General features: G+C 41.6%; 1 protein-coding gene across 4 annotated transcripts in view; it reads left to right on the forward strand.

The window, feature by feature from the left end:
• The window catches only part of LOC147015414 (E3 ubiquitin-protein ligase MARCHF3-like), a 223,654-nt gene that overhangs the window by 70,607 nt on the left and 137,393 nt on the right, over window positions 1-15,654 (forward strand). For all 4 annotated transcript variants that reach the window (XM_085850146.1, XM_085850147.1, XM_085850143.1 and 1 more), the window contains one exon: window positions 15,053-15,284. In XM_085850146.1, coding sequence (XP_085706272.1) covers window positions 15,053-15,284 — 232 coding nt within the window. The remainder of the gene's footprint in view (window positions 1-15,052; window positions 15,285-15,654) is intronic.

The raw sequence follows: 15,654 nt of genomic DNA on the forward strand, positions 1-15,654 counted from the left end.
CAACATGTTATTCATACTATGTGTTATGCTCTCTAATTTTTTTTAACCTTTTTTTTCTTAGCAACCACTTGGTGGATTGACTCAAAATTTTCAGGGTAGGAGTGACCTCCATGGAGAATATTTTAATGATAATTGTGATGTCAAAGGTCATATGGTATGGCAGCCATCTTGGATTAAACACAAAAATTCAAAACATTATATCTCTGAAACCGCTGATTGGAAAAATTTGAAACTTGACATAATTGATTCTGCTTCCAATGGGAAATAAAGGATTGTAAGGATGACATCATTGGTAAAGTGGTAGACCAGCCATAAATGTTTTAATGGAAATCCTTGTTTACCTTTGACATTCAGTGTGTATGTCCAGGCCATAACATTTTTACCAATTGAGCTTTTGTCATCAAATCTTCAACAAACCTTTATTATCAGATTGTGAAGAACACAGATTAATAAAATGTACAATTTTTTTTTAACTGTCATTTTATTCAAGTTTAGTTAATTTGAGTACAAAGTGGATGCAGATGTGCTTTGCATTTTCATATGCTTTCTAGTTTATATTAGAATTCACTTATGAGAATTTTTCCAATAAATAAATACAACAATGGTTATTGTATGGAAGCACGACTTGAATAACTATAAAATAATTACTCAAGATTCTGCTGTGGATGGGATGTTCCTTTCAACACATTATTATAGGTGAGGTGAAGGTATGTGTCTTGGTAGAGGCTACTATAAACCGAAAAGTCTTTTGTTGTGTAAATTTACCTTCATTAAGGCTGTGAATAACACAAATGCCAGCCTTGTAAATTGTTTATTCTGAAAAATGTTTGATAGTGTTCGTTTATATACTGGAACTCAAAAAGTTGAAGTGGTTGATTGTGTCTCTGCTACATCTGCAATTATGAAATTTACACTATATTATTTTAGTGTTAGAATGGGTAATGGAGCTGTTGAAGGTTTTATTTCTGATATTTCAATGGGAACAAACCCAGTCTCCGGTGAGAGTCAAAAGAAGGGAATGTATAATTCAAATTAAAAGGAAGGGAATGTCAAAGGAAAGCAAAATATTTTTGTATCATATTTTTTATGCTACAAAATAAAAAAAACACAAAATGATACAAAAAACAGAAAAAAAAATAGTTTTACCGTGGCAGCTCCCCTTAAAGGTATACTTGGATTTTGTGATTATGATAATGTTCTGTGTGGACTAAAAATTAGATTTCAACTACAAAGGAATGATAATGAAAATTAATTGCTTTTTGGTGTTGCTCATGCTTTCGCTGCCCAGAATAAATTTGTCACTAATGAAATGAGTTGGTATATGAGTGAATCTACTCCTAATCTTAAAACAGAAAATATGTTGAATAGAAGACTTAAGTCAAAGAAACCTCTCAATGTAATACACCTTAAAGGTGGTGTCAGCATGTGAGACTAAACCAAACTACCGACACATGGAATTTGGGTGTTCTTGAAGGAAAAACACGATACTTATGGCTTTTTAAAAAAGAAAACAGACGGAGATACTTCGACTGATAAAAATAATGCTTTGAGTGATAATGCCAATGTGAAACAATTTTGACTCTCGGAGTGTCTCTTGATGGGACATTTTACTCATGAGACAGATTGGAGATTGATTGGGATAAAAACGACAAATCCATGCTGAAGCCTACAAGTCCTCTCATAAGGTGTGTGAAAGCAATGGTAATAAAGACTGGACATAGTTCCTTGGATTTATAAATTGTATAATATGAATGGAGAAGAAATCTTGGGTTCATGTTATACTCAGGAATTGCAGAAAACCGTTGGTAAAAGAAGAAAAAGAAAATACATGATGTCATTGAAATTAAAAATAAAAAATAAAACTAATTATGAAATAAGCCACACTCCTTTTTACATGCCACACCCACACACCACAAGCCACACTCACATACTATACACCCATATGATACATCTACCCACCCACCCTTCATTTACCCCTTGTGTGCCCCCACCTTTGACACACAAAAAAAAATTTCCACACCCATTTCATATGCTACACCCACCCACCAACACCCACTTCCCCTCTCCCCCACCCCCTTGTGCACCCTCTTAAACAACCTACCCCCTCCCTTCCCCCACCCTCAAGCCTTCCCCACACACACACAGGAAGGGGAGGGGTTGGAGGAAGGGAAGGGATGGGTCGTTGCTCGGAGTACACTCCCCCCCCCCATTCCCCTCTCCCTCCCTTCTCCTTTTCCTTTCTTATTTTATTTTAATTGAGATTTAAATAATTGAAAACAAAACAAATATAAGTAAAACTAAAATAAACATGCATGCTATTACAAATTAAAATATAATATTTTTGACATTTCCCAGTTCACAGCATGGCTTACTCACCAGCATCATGCTTTTGGTCCTCTTTACTAAAATGGTAGGGGGGGAGTGGGGTAGGGGGGTTGAGAAATGGAAATAGGAAGTTTTGCATCTTGTGTCATGGGGGACTCCATAGCTTAGAGACTTTCTTTTAGCTTGTGAAACAATTTGTTTAATAAAATAATTGAGGTTAATAAAATAATTTCATGTAGTGAGAAAGGCAAGGAGGCATGGAAACACAAGAACAAGAAACTTTTAAAATCTGGATCTCTGCCTCAACATCCTATTCATTGTTTAACATTTGGCATATTTCTCAGACAGTCTTTTTATAAGAATTTTTTTTTCCATTTACTTGAAATATTTTAATCCATTTACCTTCACATAAGTGGGTGTAGGGACTGTCGTCGTCGTCGTCGTCGTTGTTGTTGTTGTTGTTGTTGTTGTTGCATAGCCTTGGTCATCATCATTTGAGTGTTTGTTAATATTTTCTGTCTTTCTCATCAGTTCAGAAATAATGCCGTAAGGAAAAAACATATGAGTGAGAGGGACTTTGTGGAGCCAAACTTGTATTTCTTACCAACAACTATTTTCTCAGCATGAAAGGCTTTTGCACATGACTAAACTCATACCTTACATGTAGATCAAAGGACAATATTTCAGTGTTTAAAGTTGGACCAACATTTGTTCCTTTTGTTGGGAGAAATAGTCTTTCAGCCAGTTCATAACATTTCATCCTTTCACTTCGCAGATTGTCTCAATTTGTAAAATGCTCACAGGAGTTCGTTCATTCCCAATCATTGTTTCTGAAGTAGTTTAAATTCATGCTGAACCTCAGCTACCAACTCATTGACAGAGTTTGACCTGTGATTACAGGAAGGCAAATGTCAGCAAAAAATACATATACAGTGTATATATATATATATATATATATATATATATATATATATATATATATATATATATATATATATATATATATATATATATATATATTGTTGCGAATTCCGGCCCACCTGGCATGCGATCGGCCGCTTGACTCGAATCGCGACATGTCGCCCACCGGAACGGACAATTCAGTCGTGACCCTCTCGGAACAACGCCGGGAGCTAGTCACGGGTGGGGGTTTAACCTCACCACAACTCAGTCCGCATTCTACCCGTGCGAAATAGGGTGAATCGCCGAATGTCGATATACCTAAGTACCCGCGCGAGTAGCGTACCGAGGAGTTGTACCACGCCGCAGGTCGACTCCGGACACGAACCGCTGAAGCGGCTCGTTCCGTGCTGCAGGGATAACCGAGCGGAGTTATCGTCGACCTCGACTGTTCAGATTATTTACCGGATGTTTTAAACCCACTATCAATCCCTTACGTGATGCAAGATGGAGCTTTCGAATAAGGGAAAAAGACGCAACGAAACGGGAAACAGTTCAACAAGCAAGCACTTTATTACACACACACAGACAAGCACGTATATACAGCCATACAGTAATGCACATATAAAAGCAAGGACACAATGCAGAGCTACATCCGAATATAATTATTACAACACTTAAACAGTTCTACTTTACAAGACTGGCGCCACACACACACATTTACACCAAACCCCAAAAGAAAATGGAAGTCGCGACTTCCCTGAACGCGTCGAGTCCTTGGTGACCGTAACTCCGAGTCCCTCCGGCGTGGTCCGCGAGCTCATGCCGCGCGTCGCTCGTGTGGTCTGCTCGACAGCTCGGACGAACGAACAGAACCTCCGACCAGGAACGATCACCGCCACTCTCCACAATTCCCCTTCAGGGACAAGGGAACAGGAAAGGGAACGACGTTCTCGTCGACCTTCACGCTCATGCCTTTTGTCAATCACTTGAATGAACCAAGAGCCTCCTGCTTCCAACTCTCCAACAACTCTCGACAATTCTCCTCCAGGGACAAGGGCACAGGAAAAGGAACGACATTCTCGTCGAACTTCACGCCCACGCCTTTTGTCAATCACTTGAACGAACCAAGAGCCTTCCAGCTTCCAACTCCCCACACCCACGCATTTTGTAGGGGCCGGCTCCGCCCCTTTGCCCCGCCCCATTTCTGTCTGCACCTCCCTTCTGGAAGCTTCTCAAAAAGGGGCGTGCCCTCGCGTTCCCCTCTCCCCGCACCATGCGGGGGACGGGGAAAGTCAGTTTTGGCTCGGGGCCAGGGAATCATTCCCCCAAAATCAGGCCCCCACCTTTTTCACCTTTGACCCCTGGCTCAAATCGCCCCTCCCCCATGCCAAAGCTTGGGAAAGGCAGAAGGGAAAATCCCACAGGCGCTGTTGCTTTTTGTTCTTGCACGCGCCGTATGACGAGGGAAGGAAGACTCGGGCGGGAGATGCCCCTACGCACCCCGGCCGCCCCTCCCATCCGTCCCGCGGAGATTGTGACCGCACGGTGCTCGTTGAATGGTGAGTAGCGAAGATGTGGTAGCGTAGTTGTGGAAGGTGGCGTCGTGTAGTAAATGGCATGATCGTTGAGATGTTGGTTGTGGCGATGTTCGTTGTTGTTCTTGCACCAAATTAACAATAGCCAAAGAAAAACGGCTAACTGAAGTGTCGCAGCCCGAATGGATCACATATATTCCCTCTGTACAACGTGTTTGGGCAAACTACACATGAACTTACCGATATATCTCACCTGAGGACCCTTTATGGTGTAATGCAAATTTCCACAACCGTAACAAAAAAAAAAAATATATATATATATATATATATATATATATATATATATATATATGTATATGTATATATGTATATGTATGTGTATGTATATATATATGTATATGTATATATATATGTATATATATATATACACACACTGTGCACCTAAATTAATTTATACTTCGCTTTGAGAAGTCAAAAGGTGTACCACCTTTCATGATTGTCCATGGTCCCAAAGTATCAGATGCTTTCCTGTTAGCAAACGAAGCTGTGGCAGAGATGCTATGGTAAAAGTTTGTCTTTATACAAGCCGTGCTTGAGAGGAATTCAAACAATTAAAAGGAAACAGGTGGGAGGGAAGGGATTGTCAGTTTAGTAAAAGCAAAAAGGGTGGGAGGGTTGTTATTCATGGGGAATACGTGGATCAGACCGGAGTGTTGAGAGAGGTTTTATATTTTATGTGTCCTCGAGCTGCTTGTTTTTTTTTTCAAGAAACAAATCCCAACATTTGATTTATTAACATTTTCGATGGTGATTGAAGTCATTAGAGAATAAAGCACTTTGATAAACTACAAAATAAACCAAATATTAATTGGCTCTCTTTTTTGAGTTCAATGACCATGGAAACCTTTGTTCTTTATAATTAATTAAATAATTAATGTAAATAGTGAAAATGATATGTTAAAATATCAAGATATCAAAATGGGGCAAAATAGCAGGTGGATGGTCAGAAAGGTTTTCACATCGGCTTCAGATGACAAGATGATGCGATACTAAAATGTCAAGATATCAATATGGAGAGAAATATGGGGTGGATAATCAGAAAGGTTTTCAATGCCGAGCTGATAAGATTCTAAGATGGGGAGTAAAAGGCTAAGATGCTAAGATGCTAAGATGGGGAGAATATTTTGGGAGTATGGTCAAGTAGTCTTTTCCTTTCTTCCCATTCACTTTACATACATGTAAAATTGGGAAGGGGAGAAGGGGAGGATGATCAGAAACTTTTTTCATTTTTCCCACAATCACAAGCATCTAATTAGGAGAGGTGAATGTCCCATAACTCTTATTTTCCTGCGAAGGATGTTTAATTATGCCTGGTGTTGGCTTAATGGTTAGGGCGGTGGGCTTGGGATCCCAGCGTCCTGAGTTCAAATCCCGCTCAGCTATTGAATTCATACCAGGTGGGGTAAACTCAGCCTATCATCCTTCCAAGGTCGGCAAAATGAGTGCCAGCATGCTGGTATCCTATGTCGGAGTGGTGACCCATCCAGGATTGTGCCCAATAGCCAAGGAGACTGCTTAAGTAGCACCAACACTCTGCACAGAGTATGGTCCCATTGGATGGATGGATGGATGGATGGATGTCTGATTAATTTATCTATTTTAATGCAGTATTTCTCTGTGGCTGCTCTCTCTGTCTCTCTCTGTCTCTGTTGCTCTGTGTGTCTCTTGTCTCTCTCTGTCTGTTGTCGGTGTGTCTGTCTGTCTGTCTCCCAGTCTGTCTGTCTCTCTCGCTCTCTCTTCCAGTCTCGCTCTCTCTTCCAGTCTCTCTCTCTCACATACACACTTATGCACACATACAGGATGCCCTATTGGGTTAGTATCAGCCAATTGTTTTAACTCTTTGATTTAGTCATTTTTTATGATCATTGTTCTGTGATCTTACAATCCGCAGATTAAGGGATTTCAATTTCCTTTTTGCACTAAGATGGGTCGATCTAAGGTGGAATCGTCAAAGTAATTTTTCTTCTTTTAACCCCCACCTGCTTCCTCCAATTTTATACCATTGATTGATGTCAACTTGCTCTTTCATATGAATCATTTATTTGAATTAATTTTCTTGTAACTTCTTTTTCACTATTCTTGAAGCAATTTCACAATTTGTCACATCTTATTCACATGTACACAGCTGCATCTGCAGAAATTACTGAGAAATTCACTGCAGTTGCATTTGGTGCTTAATGTTACATGGAATGATAAAGTTAAATATTTTAAATACAGGTCAGACAATCTTAATTTTAAAAACTTTCCCTTGCTGAATTTTATGTCCCGCTTTTTTGGGGTTTTCAGTCAAGGCTCATGGAAGAGCTAGAACACTGAATGGATCAGGATACAACAAGACAAAAGGAACAGTAGAGAGAGAGGGGGGGTGGGGAGACACCAACAGCACAGTTGAAGGACAAAATGGAGTGGAGACTTGGACAACAATGGGTGTGTGGAGGAATGGGAGGCAGGAAAGGATGCATGGAGTGGATAAGATGGATACAGAAGGAAACTCTCAGGAAGTTGGTGTACCGAGTCAATGCTAATTGAAGAACTAGAACACTGAATGGATGAGGACAAAAAACTGGAAATTTGGTAGGAAGGGAGCTTGTGGGTATGAGTGCAGTGGTGGTGGGGGGGGGGGTGCAGGGGGTGTTGACAGCTGTGGAAAAGATCATGGTTTTGGATTGGAGACGACCTGAGATGGTGGTGAACAGCTGTCCTGAAGACCTGGAGGCAAGAATGAGATTGAAGAGAATGTGGAAGTTGGTTCCATAGGTGGGGAAAAAAGTTAAAGAAATGAATAGAGGAGAGCAGTGATCCTGGAGCAGCAGAAAGGGGTTGATGGTGTATCGTGTGCATCCTGCAGGAAACTGTGAGAAAGGTGGGGGGACAAAGCCTGGAAAGAGCAGAGGGTGCCAAACCAGAAAGGAGGCAGTGGAAGACAAAGAGACCACTGGCCTGTCTGTGATGGGAAAGTGATAGGTCAATATACTCAGTCAGCTTCATAACATCTAGCAATTCAAATCTTGGATCCAACCACATAAGTCAAACTTGGAGGGGGTGTGGGGGGGGGAAGAAGACGTCACAGACTGTAACACATGACCTTGCTGATGATTGGAATGAAGCTGATAGGTCTGTAGTTGAGGGATCAGTTTTTGTACATTTTATGTAATGTGGTGATGTTGGCTGATTTCCAAGCAGATGAAAGATGACATAGGGCAAATGATAGAGGGAAAAGAGCAGAGAGAGGATGTGCAAGAGCAGCACAGCATGTTTTTAGGACACGTGAGCTGATGCCGTCCAGTCGCGTTTCAGAATCAGATTTGAGGGTTGACAGAAACTCTCCAATTTCTCTGGTGCAAAAGACACAGAGCCCAGGAGCAGTTGGGTATGACTGGGAAGAATGAACAGAGTGAGGGGTTGGGGACACCATATTTGGAAGCCAATACAGGATTGAGGCTTTCAGCCCTCTCACGAGTGGAGTTGGCTGTGGTGCCATTTGAAGTGAGGGAAGGGATGGGAGGGGAGCATAATCCAAAGACATACTTCACAAGGTACCACCAGGTTTTAGATGAGGGTGACAAGTTTGAAAGTTCTTTCTTGAGGTTGGACAGATGTTGTTTTCTGGCTCTTCTGAGGGTGGACACACACTTGTTGTGGACCTTTCGGAATGCACTGAGATCACCTTCGGTCAGATTTGTCTTCCAGGAAGAGAACGCAAGTTGTTTTAGAGTAACTGCCTCACCACAGGATTCAGTACCAGAGGTGGGAAGAAGGGGAGGATAACTGAAGACGAGATGGGATGAATCTGTGCATAAGTAAGAGCAGGTTTCTCTGGGAGGCATATCAGTGGCAGTGTATGGGAGACCAGTTATGAAGAGAGATAGCTGTCTGTAGTCTCTGACAATCTGCCTGAGTGACTGCCAGACTCACTGATGATGAGGCAGCTCTGGGAATAGCCAGAGAAATGATGACCCTCACAGGCATATGATCAGATGAACAAACTGGAGCAGAGGAATAGCAGGAGCCATTTGTGGAGAAGTTTGGCACTTTTTTGCAGGGAAGTTTGTCAGCAGGAGCCTTTTACTGGGAAGCAGAAGAAGAACAGGAGATATTTGTGGCAAAGTTTGTCACTTTTTCTTCAATGCCTACTTGCTTAGTCTTTTTTTTAATACAAGATGGAAGAGCGAGGTGATGAGGGGGGAAAAGGCAACAGACCTACAGTAGTGCAGTGGGGCCACAGGTAGACACAAGCAAGGTGATGGAGCAAAAGGAAAAGAGGAGAGAGAAGGGAGGAAACATTGTAACCTCCATGTAATAGGGTTTTTTTGGTCAGGTAAATCAGGATGGAAGTAATTTCAGGTAGGGATGGATAATGACAAGAGATGGTGGGGCACCTCCTGCTTGAAGGCTGAAGAGAAGAGTGGGATAACATAGCCTCAGGAAGGTGATTCCACAAAATGGATAAAAGTGAATTAAAAGTGTTAATGTGTGCAGTAGCCCTGGATTTTAGGAGTTTGACCAGGAGGGAGTTACTGAAATCATATTATGTATGTCTTGTAGGATATGGGGAGAGTCAGAGGGTTGAGAGAGCAGAGTGAGCTGGAAAAGCTGTCTGTGATGTTTGATATTCCTGATCTGACTATAAACTGTTGCTATTGGTATTTTTCATGCAGTTTGATGTATCAATGCCGCCCCCCCATCCCCCCCCCTGAATGGACATTAAACTGGGTGTCCCATCTGCTGGCATTAGTTAACAGATGTTAATTAAAGATCACATGTTGTTTTTGCGAAGAGTACACGACTTATCACTCGCACACTGAACAATTTCAGAATTGTATTATTACCCTGACTACTGCTTGGAAGGAAAAGGCAAACCAGCCAGTGTAATCCTTGCCATGGGGCTGCTTTGACAGCACTGAACCTGCTTTTTGTTGGAGCACGAGAGAGAGGGAGAGAGAGGTAGAGAGAGGGACACAGAGACAGGGACAGAATATATATGTATATATATGGACGGAGTAAGTGAAGTAGTATCTCTGGGGTGACGCATCATCCCAAGATGGCAGTTTATAGGATAAGGGCAAAGGTTTACAAAACGATAAGACCAGTTCTCTTTTACATAATGGAGGCCTGGGCCTAAAGAGAGAAGGAGGAGAAATTGCTGCAGAGGATGGAGATGCAAATACTAAGTAGACTCACGGGGATCTCTCTGTGAGGAAGGAAGAGGAATATCATGAGATGTGCAGGAATAAGGGATAGGACATGAGTGAAGTGGTATGGGAGCCACACCTGTGTTACTTGAGCATGTGCTCACGATAGAGGTGGGGGTGTGATCTTTCATATGGATGCAGTTAGCAGGAGGAGAAAGGGCAGACCAAAACTGAGGTGGAAGAAAGTTGTGAAGAGGGCCAAGATAGGGAGAGAGGGATAGAGGGATAGATAGAGATAGAGATAGATAGATTCCAACACTCCTATAATGTAATCATCCATTTTTGGACAGATCTATCATTACTGTTTTGTTACATTGCTCTGTTAAATTGCCGCTTTATTGGAAGAATCATTCCAGTTTTGCATTGAGAGCCCATCCATGAACCTTTCTCTTTAATGGTACTTCAGAGTTTGATGTATTGATATTGGTCTGTCTGCACTCGTCTCTCATTTGTCTTTAATTGCGTATGACCTGAATCACGAAAGCAATGTGTCATGTATGTAATGAGACAAATACTTTCCTCCTGTTGGATTATTTTATGGTGTTGTGTTTTCTTTTGATTTCACAAGCAAGGTGGTTCATCAATGTGTGTGCCGCCCCTTGTTTAATGGACATTAAACTGGTGGTCTGTCCACCGGCATTAGTTGGTGGTCGTTAAACATCCCACGCTGTCCTTCATGAAGAGGAGGCGAGCTATAGCCGGCACCCTGGCCAAATTCCAAATTCCAAATTCCTTCCGGAACTACTTTACTGAGATTCAGGCCTGGCCAGCCGGTTCGTGAATGACATGGGGCAAAAACTTCCCCAGCCAACCCCACCAAAATGTGGGAATAATTGTGGCCATTAAAGTAGAAGAAGAATAAGCGTTTGCTCTTGCTCGTATCTTCAAAATTATGCGACGTATGACATGGCAGTTGATAATATACAAACTACGTAGGAGTTTTGTTCATGGCATGACAGGGCTTGGACAATCCACACAACAAAAGGTTGTGTCCTTTGAGGAATTGTGAACTATTACTGAAGTTCTTTTCCCATTATTTACCTCTGCCACTGAAGGTGAAGGAGGTTATGTTTTCACCCCTTTCTGTCTGTTTGTTACTTACGAAATCTAAAGATTTCGTAAGTATATTGATGACTTCCGTCATCTGTTTGTGTTTGTGTGTTTGTTTGTGTGTGTGTGTTTGTTTGTAGGCATGATAACTCGAGAACGGAAAAAGCTACTAATATCAAATTACACCTTGTGATTCAGGAGGGTGATGGCTAGTGCTGATTAGATTTTGGTCAAAATCGGTCAAAGGTCAAGGTCACAGTGAGGTCAAACATCCAAAAAATGGTAACTCTAGAATGGAAGAAGCTACCAATGTCAGATTACACCATGTGATTCAGGAGGGTGATGGCTAGCGCTGATGAGATTTTGGTCAAAATCGGTCAAAGGTCAAGGTCACAGTGAGGTCAAACATTCGATTTTTGATGGTTTGGTGCAGAATCATCGCAGAAACTTCTGGTTTGCGTCGCTACCTTCTCAAGAGACAGCTTTTATTAGCCAAGGTCAGAGGTCAAGTTGACGATTTCGTAAGTACCAGTCTATGACTGCTTGTTTGTCTGTTTGCTTGTTTGTTTGCAGGATATCTCAAAAAGTTGTTGACGATCTGGATGAAATTTTGTGGACAGGTTCGGTGTATCACAAGGACGAACTGATTAGATTTTGGTGAAGATCCGGCTCCAACTACTAGAATTTTTAAAGTGATCTTCACCATTGAGAGATTGGGCCAAAAACTATATATAGTACGATATCTCAAAAAGTTGTGGATGGGTTCGGCCGAAACTTGGTGGACATGTTTGGGTGTGTGACAAGGAATAATTGATTAGATTTTGGTGAAGATCCGGATCTGGATCTGGATGGAAATTTGTGAACAGGTTGGTTGTGTGACAAGGATGAACTGATTAGATTTTGGTGAAGATCCAGGTCCGGATCCGACTACGAGAATTTTTTCAAGTGATTCTTCACCATTGAGAGAAAGGGTCGAAAACGATATCGTACTGTATAGCAGGATATTTCAAAAATGTAATGGGCCCGATATGTTCTTGTGGATCAGGCATTGCATGGTGGAGGTATGCGCTCTACCGAATGTCCTAGTTTTTTTCTTTTAATTACACTGGTTTACAAAGAAATTTAGGCATGCATGAAAATAAGTGTTCTAACCTAATTTTGGGGTGCTGATTTCAGATACGAAATCCATTTTCACTCATCACCTCTAGTTTTTGAGACATGCATGTATACATGTACGTACATGTATACATATAGCCCTAGACCCAAAAATATCTAAATATTTCAGTAATACACTGCATAAATCGGTGTTTTGGACTAATTTAGGGATGCTGAACTCAAATTAACACTTTGGCAAGCCGATGATGCTATTTGCGTCATCCAAAAAACTCTGTAGGTCAAACATGCGCATTCTGCGGCTGGGAACGCCAGTAGTTTACTGGTGGTAAGAGAGGGTGGTTAGTGCTGCTCTACAATTATCCGGTAGGATGATACTTTTATATAAAGTAGCTGGGTTTTTAATTTTTATTTTATACTATAGAAGAATCATTTGCACACAGTTTGATATTAAAATGAATAACGTATTTGTATGTATGGTTGTATGGTTGTATGTTTGTATGTACGTATGCATTTGTAAATACAACCATATTATACATTACATATAGGTTTATATTGTGATTTTGTGACGATTCACGTGACAATATATATGGTAATTGTTTATTTTGTTAGGGTTAGTACTGGTATGCAGGGTATGGGTATGCAGGCGGGCTCCACGAAGTACTGCTGCTTTCTCTGTCTCTGGGACAGTCGGGCTGTGTCCAAGCACTACACGCAGAAGGACTGGGGGTCTAGGAGCATTTTAGTGCTTGGGGAACAGTGTCCAAGAAAATCCTCTGGTGGACATGTACAAGGTGCTTCTTCCCCCTCTTCATATCAAGCCTGGCCTCATGAAGAATTCCGTGAAGGCCATGGACAAGGATGGTGCTGCCTTCCAACACCTGTGCACTCTGTTCCCAGGTCTCAGTTCTGCTAAGCTCAAGGAGAGCATCTTCGTCGGACCTCAGATCAGGGAGGTGCTGAAGGATGAGGTATTCGAGGAGAAGCTCACCTTGAAGGGACTGAGAGCATGTGAAGCATTTAAGTCAGTCTGCCATGGCTTCCTTGGTAACACACGGGCACTAGATTACCAAATGCGTGTCGAGAAGTTGTAGCAGGCTTATCAGGATATAGGATGCCGAATGTCTCAAGATTCACTTTCTCCACTCCCACCTCAACTTCTTCCCCCAAACCTCAGAGCAGTAAGTGACGAACATGGGGAAAGGTTCCACCAAGATATTGCTAAGATGGAGAGCAACTCCCAAGGCAAGTGGAACCCCAGCATGATGGGGGGACTTCTGCTGGATGCTACTGCGCGACATCCCGAAGGCCAAGAACACCAGATCCTCCAAAAAGACTCACTTCTGACTGTCTGTAGTACTTTGATGTGTATATATGCTTATATCCAAGTAATAGTAATATTTTGTTCTGTCAGTGTTCTGTGTCTATGTTTTGTTTCGTTCTGTAATATGCCATTTGGATATATCAAATAAACACATTATATTATTAAAAAAAAATGGGATATGTGAAAGCAAAAAAACTAGACGTGATAGAGCAAAACTGTTTAGAAATTTGAATTCAGCATATCAAAATTAGTCAGAAACACCTATTGACATGCTTGCCTCAGAATGATTTATTTATTTTTGTAAACCAGTGTTATCGATGTTTGAGATTATTTTGCTATGTAATGTTTATGGTCATCATTAGTACGTATTTTGTTTGAAAACCAATTAAAGAATAACAATGCCTTGAATATATTTTATCACCATAATAACACAGCAAACCCCCCCAGATCACCCAGGAGGCTACCTGGTGATCTAAATTAAGATTCAGGATATGTGCTTCTTGCAACACAACAGGGTGAGAGCTGCTGTCATTTTGTCGCTGCACAAGCGTAGGGATTGTAAAAGCAAACCGACTGTTTTGTTCTGATATCAAGACCAAACAAAGTGGCTATTTGATGAAAACGACATTGTAATATTATTTTACACCTTAGCTTTAACCTTCTGTGCCACCAGGTTGTGGATCTGTTTCACTTCTCTTAACTGCTACAGCATTGTGATGATCCATCCAAACAATCCCACATTTAACAACCCTGGTTGTTAAATCAAATTACTTGTCAACGCCATTTAAGAAAATTCTCACTGTGTTCTGGTAGTACCGCATTTGTTTTTTTTGTTTTGAGGTTTTTTTGGGGGGGAAAAGGGTGGGGTGGGGAGAGGGGGTGCTTGACCAACCATATTTATACTGCTGGTTTTTCTCACCACATTTTTCATCAAAATGCCCAGTTTGGTCTGGAAGAGAGCCAATATGTTTTGCTTTCTTCCTGGAATATTTCTGTGAGCTGCATGTGTCACAAACATGCTGTCTTCTCCTAATTGGCATAGACTTGTGCTGTGTTTGTGTGTGCAGTGCATGCTGAAAGCTCTCTCAATGTTTACAGATTTGTTCAGGCATTCCAATTACCATGCACACTGTAAATGGTGCTGCACAATAATCAGAATGTTGGTGATCCGCTGTGTATTTTGCGGCACTGTCATGTTCTCACGGCAGGTAATATTACGTGTCGTCGTGTAGACATCGCAGTTTAATGACATTACGTTTGAGACAAAGTCTATGTGTTAGGACATATCATTGTTTTTGCATCATTGGATACGTATAATACAATTTCAGGTTGTTTTTCAGTCGACGTTTGCTTTCACCGTTATGAGCATAATCCAAGACTTCATACTCACCCTTTATTGTCTCTGGGCCTGCTTTGTGTGCTTCTGATTCTGTCTCCTTTATTCTCTCTTTTCTTTCATTTTACTTTTCTTTTCTTCCCTTTTTCCCCCATTTCCCACTGTCTTAAACCCCCCTCCTTTATTGTCTTTGCTTCATCCCGCTGAATCCCAGCCTCATGTCTGGTGAACCGCCCATGTGCCGCATTTGCCACGAGGCCGGTGCGAGCGGGAGTGACGGGACCGCACTCCCTGGCTCTTTGCTCGCGCCTTGCCACTGCTCAGGTTCTCTTGGTGCTGTGCACCGCTCCTGCCTCGAGCGATGGCTTTCCACTTCCAACTCCTCTCGGTGTGAGCTGTGCCGGCATGCGTTCACGGTGCAGAGACGTCCGTGCTCCTTCAGACAGGTGCGCACGCTGCATGAGAGGCCCCATGACAGTGATTCCTACCTGCAATATAAATAGGACCGTTACGGTTCACACTTAAGCATTGATACTCTGCCGGTTGTTATGTTCCACATTAATGCAGAAGCTCAAAAAGAAAAAAAAAAGAGATGATCTCAGCACCATTGCTGTCGCACATGCTGTAGAAGTTATGGCCTCGACTCCTTATCTCATCTTATTTGTCCCATTTTCATAAGATGTTTCATTTCACATTCGGTGACGTACACATAAGGCAATAAAGTGATGTGATTTAAAAAAAGATTATGCAGCTGAAGAACAACTTGCATGATTTTTTGAGAAGTTGACACCTTCTGAGGAATCTTGCTTCACCCAG

Source organism: Eptatretus burgeri, chromosome 12 (assembly GCF_056783735.1).
Source record: "Eptatretus burgeri isolate ZD-2024b chromosome 12, Ebu_testis_v1, whole genome shotgun sequence".
NCBI lineage: Eukaryota > Metazoa > Chordata > Myxini > Myxiniformes > Myxinidae > Eptatretus > Eptatretus burgeri.